Source organism: Nematolebias whitei, chromosome 18 (assembly GCF_014905685.2).
Source record: "Nematolebias whitei isolate Nwh7 chromosome 18, NemWhi1, whole genome shotgun sequence".
Classification (NCBI taxonomy): Eukaryota; Metazoa; Chordata; class Actinopteri; order Cyprinodontiformes; family Rivulidae; genus Nematolebias; species Nematolebias whitei.
Window position 1 is genome coordinate 25,173,445 of NC_056515.1, and position 6,013 is coordinate 25,179,457.

At 39.8% G+C, this 6,013-nt stretch overlaps 1 protein-coding gene across 1 annotated transcript; it reads right to left on the bottom strand.

Annotated features, from left to right (window-relative positions):
• Positions 1 to 1,772: 1,772 nt before the first annotated feature.
• On the bottom strand, positions 1,773 to 5,028 carry LOC119424517 (alpha-synuclein). Its single transcript, XM_037692001.1, has 4 exons — positions 4,867 to 5,028; positions 4,456 to 4,615; positions 4,255 to 4,284; positions 1,773 to 1,933 (listed from the first exon to the last, which is right to left on the bottom strand). Exons 2-4 carry the CDS (start codon positions 4,574 to 4,576, stop codon positions 1,773 to 1,775), a joined length of 312 nt encoding a protein of 103 aa, XP_037547929.1. The 5' UTR covers positions 4,577 to 4,615; positions 4,867 to 5,028.
• Between the last annotated feature and the right edge of the window lie 985 nt (positions 5,029 to 6,013).

A 6,013-nucleotide genomic window follows, 5' to 3' on the forward strand; every position in this document is an offset into this window, starting at 1 on the left:
TAGATAGATAGATAGATAGATAGATGATAGATAGATAGATAGATAGAGAGATAGAGAGATAGATACTGACTGTAGATATTTTTAAACCAAAAATTGATGCACCAATCTAAATTTTAGCTCAATATCTGTAAAAATAATTGTGTTAAAGCGTTTCTTTCTTTTTTGTTTGCTAAGTTAGATTAGCTGTGGCAGCCATCTTGAATCACTCCAAAAGGTAATCAGTTGTACATCCAGTGACTATTTTCTTTTTTTTCTTATTTTGGCTGCTCCCTTTTTCTGGGGTCGCCGCAGTGCACTAACTCACACGTAGACTTGGCAGTTGTTTTTACGCCGGCTGTCCTTCCTGATGTAACCACAGACCACTGAACTACCACAGCCCTCTGTGTGGAGCAGAGAGCTGCCATCTAGGGTGCCCAGGGGAGCAGATGGTGGAGGTTCAGTGCCTTGCTCAAGGGCCCAGAGTGGGGCAAATGAGGGTGGAGGCAGCTGTGGGTGATTCACCTTTCCCACCCACATTTTGATGTTGTTGGTTCAGGGGGGTTGAACCAGAGACCTTCCAATTAAAATTACTCCAGAAATATTTTGCTAAAACGCAAACACAGGCATTCACACAGTTGCCCACTTTTCAAGACAGTGAGCAATAATAAGGATTTTTATCTTAAAAGACATAAATACGTACTTATCTCATCTTATATTTATTGGATAAACAAGATGAACAGATCCAGTCCTCCCCTGTGGAAGATGATCATTACAGAAGGATGGGTTTACAGTGAAGTCAGGCAGTGACTGGTGGACCACTTTTTGATTTTAAATGCATGCTGTTGTTAAAAAGTGTCCATGCATTACTAAAACAGTGGTTTTCTTTTGAAATCATTCTGCTAAGCTGTGACACAGAGCCTGGTATTTTAAAGATGTGTAATGAGAACAAGTTAAGAAAAGCTGAGTAAAAAAAAACCCAATAGAATTAAGAATGGCTGCACTCATTAAGTAAAGTTTTCTTACTTCTGAAATTGTCCCAGCTAATTAACCTTAGCAAAAACAAAAGCAGTTTTAACTCAGTCTATTTTACTTGATGTTGCTGTATAGCCATGAGTCATCCCCACCACAGAATCGGAGCTATCCTTGTTTTGCTACATATTTGCGTCAAAATTTGCCGATACTGAGTCTGTCTGTTAGCAACGTATCTCCTGAGGCGCTGGGTGGGTTTAATCCTCGCATGCACAAACATTTACAGTCAACCTCATTCAAGATGACTATGGCTAATCCATCTTAGGCAACACAACAACTATAACTCAGTCCATTTTACAGATATTGAGCCAACATTTGATGTGGTAGTAGTCGAGAGTCATCCACAACACACAGTCCATATGTTAACTGACTTTATGAGATTTCACTATTACAAGTGAGATTATTGTAAAGTTTGGATAAAACCATCATAATGTCATCCCTTCACATTAAAAGTTGACCTTAGATTAAAATGTGCATTCCTTCCAGCAATGCTAGATCTTTAATTTTTAAACAGAAATGTTTAAATATACAGTATATATATACATTTGTTGCAATAACCGTAATTAAATTGATGCTTTTAACAGTTCCTGTGATCATATTGACATGAACTTTGACATTTGTTTATGCACTGGACCTTTAATTAATATCTAATTAGTTAAATTGTAACACAGTTTAAGAAAGTAGAGCATGCAGTGCTCAAATCATCCAAAAGTCTTACGACAGATGTTTGAAAAATGTTGCATCCACCCTCTGAGAGCAAACATTTAGAGCATCCGTCTTACTTGTTTGGCTGGATCCTTCTTGACCAATCCAGTGGCAGCTGCGATGTTGCCTGCGCCCTCCACGGTTTTCTGGGCCACAGCGGTAACCCCGGTAACCACCGCTCCGCCTACCTGAGACACTCCAGACACAGTTTTACCAGCGACTGCAGGGACAGCAGAGAGGAGAGACGAGAAAATGAGAGGGGAGGACATGTGATCCTACTGGTTCTGTAAGGGTTACAGATAAAAACGTGACACAGATTCCACCATATCGATTATAAATATACATTATTATTATTATTGATGGGATTAATACAACTGCTTGGATATGTGTTCAGAAAACAGAAAGGACTCTGATCTATAGTTGTCACAATTATTGTTAAAATGACTGCACGGATTTGCCACCAAATCAATAAAATCTTATCTTTGCTCCAAATAGATGAAAAATGAGCGTACATGAAATTGAATCAGTGGAAGAGCCTGACAAACAAAAACACAAACAACAAATAAATACAATGTCCTTGGTGAATTATTGATGGACAGCTGCAGTCAGCACGGAGACAAGAAGGTGATCAGGAAACAGTGGCTCACACGGATCCATCAGTGTTACTCAGCTTATTAATCTAGACTGGAAGACGCTCAGGGACTGGATGGGCTTCTCCAAAGCGGATTATCAGATCATCTAGTGCAGATCGCTGACAAAACTTTATGCCATCACACATTTATCTCTATAATCTCTGCATTAAAAGTGCCCACTTGCAACACCAGATTCCTGCTGATGAAGAGGCGACCCGCCTCTTTCTTTCTGCTTGTTGTAAAAGTGAACTGACAAAGAGGGCCTGCAGGGAGTTAGACACGTAGGCTGTGGATCTGATATTCACCTGCAGAGGTACAGTTAATCTCTACTCAAAATACCTGAAATGTCATTAGGATGAACAAATTTAACTTTTTTATTATTATTCAAAAGTGAATGGAAAACATAGGTCAGATCTTTTAAAGTGGAGTTCTGTGGTAAAGTTGAAAACGATTAATATCGTACCTGTTGCAGATAGCTCTTTGAAGGGGTCCAGTTTGGAGATAGAGTTTAGATTAGATTACAGCTGCCAATTTCACATTACACTGTTAAGTTTACTAAAGTATTATTACAGTAGTCCCTCACTACTTCGCGGTTCGTTTATCGCAGACCCGCTCCATCGCGGTTTTTCAAAATAAGATTGGACATGACACACAAGTGGCTGATTGATGGATGATTGACCGGCATGAAACTTTTATTTAAAATAAATTCTTTTAACTTATTTAGCACCTCCTGTACCTTTGTGCAGCCCACATTGTAGGATAAGCTTCATGCTGCAGCTGATCAGCTGTTCTCCGTGCAGAGTGGAGAAGTGGGTGTGGCCAAAAACGCTTGCAGGTGGCAGAGAGCAGCGGAGGCAGGGCGCTGAAATCATGACATGCTGTGCGCTTTTAGAGCATTTACAGTTTGGAAACATTGTTTAGAATATTGCAAGAGTGTGAGAAGGGTTTAAATATATATATATATATATATATATATATATATATATATATACAAAAATAAAATAAACTGCTACTTACTACTTGTATTTGTACTTTGTGGTTTTTCACTTAACGTGGGGCTTCAGGGTAAACGAGGGACTACTGTATATTCTTGCAGGAGATGCATCCAGGTGCACACCCACATATTCATGGGAATTCACATTATTTGCACACCTGTAATCAACCCGCTGTCAATTAAAGGGCAGGACTGGACAAACATTTAAATAAACGTTAACAAATTAATAGACTGTCTTCGCCTTGTCTTGTTGGGAGTTGAAGGCAGCAGGATCTGGGTTATGGACACTGCCATGTTATATTTTATAGGGGCCAACATCTGCACACTTGTGCTGTGATGCTTTAAGTACCGCCTACTCCCTCACACACAATTATGTTAAACCTTTCTTTTGAACATGAAGTAAGTAATTGCAGCTAAACATGTTGAAACATACAGCAAGGTAAAAATTGCATGACTCAGGAGTCAACACCTGAAAAAATGTCAGGGGTGTATTTGTTTTATTTTACCTGTTCGTTCACATAAAGGCAGGATCACCCTGTGGAGGTGCCACTTCATCTTCGGGTGCACAGTGTTTAGTCATTTAATATGTGCCCACGGTAGGACTAGCTTATGACATCATTGTTTTCAAAAGGATGCGTTTTGAGTCTACATGAAAATGGAAGAGTTGTGTTTCACGATCTTTTAGCCCAAGAATACGTTTTCAAAATAGACTCCAGAGCTTCTAAAATGCTAATTTTATGTGGAAGTGAGGCTGAAACAATAATTAAAAAAACAATAATAATCTGCGTATTACAAAACACAGTTCCCATGTAAACTAATGCAATTCTATCTGCAACAGGTAAGATATTACCTATTCATAGAACCCCACTTGAAAAGATCTGAACTACTCTTTCAGATGTGGCTTCAGCAGGTTACCTGTGGACACTCCATCCTTTGTTTTAGTGCCTGCAGAACAAACAAAAAGCGCAATTAGTCACAAAATGTGCGCATCCAGTGGATTTAAATATAAATGAGAATAAAAATGGAATTTTCTTGCATTAGACGTTTTTTTTTTTCTCTTCTTCTTTAGTTTAGCGACACGACCCAGTATAAGTGAAATAAATTCTCAGAACCCACCGACATACAGAACCCCATCCTTGGTCATCTCCGCGGCTCCTGTCACTCCCTGCTTGGTTTTCTCCGCCGCCGCCACGACTCCATCCTTGGCTTTGGAGAAACCTTTCATTAACGCGTCCATGGCGGCTCGACCGGCTCCCAAATAACAACCCGCCAACAGCTGCAGGGGCAGACACGAGGAGAGGCTCAGTGGTCAAACATCACACACACACACGTCTCCACCCTCATACGCAATCATTAGATCCGAGAGAACGCGCGCGCTTCACACACCACCTGTAGGAATTACAACCCTACTATTATGACATGCACGATCTGTTGTGTGCACGATGTGATGGGAACAAATTATATTACGAGCCTTGATTTGAGATTAAAACAAGAGGCAAGAAACAAAAGAGAAGTGTTTTTACGCACCTGTTCAACTTCCAATAAAACGAGCTTCTGGGATGAGACAGGGAGGATCTCTCCAAAGAGTAAAAAAAAAAAAAGAAGAAGAAGAAAGGAAAAGGATTACTGCCTCGACAACTTCATCTGCTGTGAAGAGGAGACGGACAGGAGACTCCTACGCCTCAGAGATGAAGAACGGATTGATCACGCGCGCGCGCTCTCTCTCTTACACACAGATTACGTAGCTCCTTCTGTACGTAGGATGTCTACAGCGAGTAGGTGCAGCAGCAGCAAGGCTCTTTAATAATGTGGCCCAGCTACCAGTTAGACCAGTTGCAGGGTAATAATGCTGCATGTGGTCAGCTGCATTGCACATCAGCTCCTTCTAAAATATTTATAAAGCTCACCCACATCAAGAAGTACCCAGCCTTAAAGTACAAAAAAGTAAATTGCCTAATTTCTTTACTGTTTTTTTTTTTTTTCATAAGACAACCTAAGGGTCTAACTTTAGTTGTCTCCATCACTTTGTAACTTGTTGCATTTACTCCTAACTGAATCATTTTTATTTGCATATAAAAATTGTAAGTTTACAGGAAATACAATGGTCCCGGAAGAGCTATTGATGCAAACTTGGTGCATCACCGAGTGGCGTCTGAGTGTGACTTTACAAAGGAAAAGTAGAGGAAAAGTGCAAAAAGATGATTACAAAGAAATACTGTACGTAGAATGAGATCATATTTGATTTTCTGGGATTTGCTTGTGGTTCAGTCACTGTTTGTCTCCTTCATGAACCCTTACAGTCAAATTATTTCCATGTATTTCCACGTTACGTTTTAATTCAAGTTAATTTGTTCTCTGTAACGTGTGACTCAGCACATTTATTAAGTTCTTTCCCCCCCCCCTGAAATAATGTTCAAAACAAACATTTGTAAAGCAAATTTCAGAAACACTCAATGTGCTTTTGTCAAAGCGTTAGAATAAGCAAACAGTTGCATTGCATGCGCTGGATCAGAACATGCATAATAATAATAATAATAATAAAAAAACATACCTAATAAAACATTACAGACATTACATGGCAGCTCAGTGGTTATCACTGTTGCCTCACAGCAAGAAGGTCCTGGGTTCAATCCCCATTTTGACCTGGGGTCTTTCTGTGTGGAGTTTGCATGTT

Excerpts from the sequence above, each read along its gene's own strand:
- LOC119424517 (XM_037692001.1), bottom strand. The coding sequence starts at position 4,576 with ATGGACGCGTTAATGAAAGGTTTCTCCAAAGCCAAGGATGGAGTCGTG. Across the intron at positions 4,285-4,455 it reads GGATGGGGTTCTGTATGTCG|GCACTAAAACAAAGGATGGA; the intron begins GTGGGTTCTGAG and ends TTTGTTCTGCAG. Across the intron at positions 1,934-4,254 it reads AAAGGATGGAGTGTCCACAG|TCGCTGGTAAAACTGTGTCT; the intron begins GTAACCTGCTGA and ends CTGTCCCTGCAG.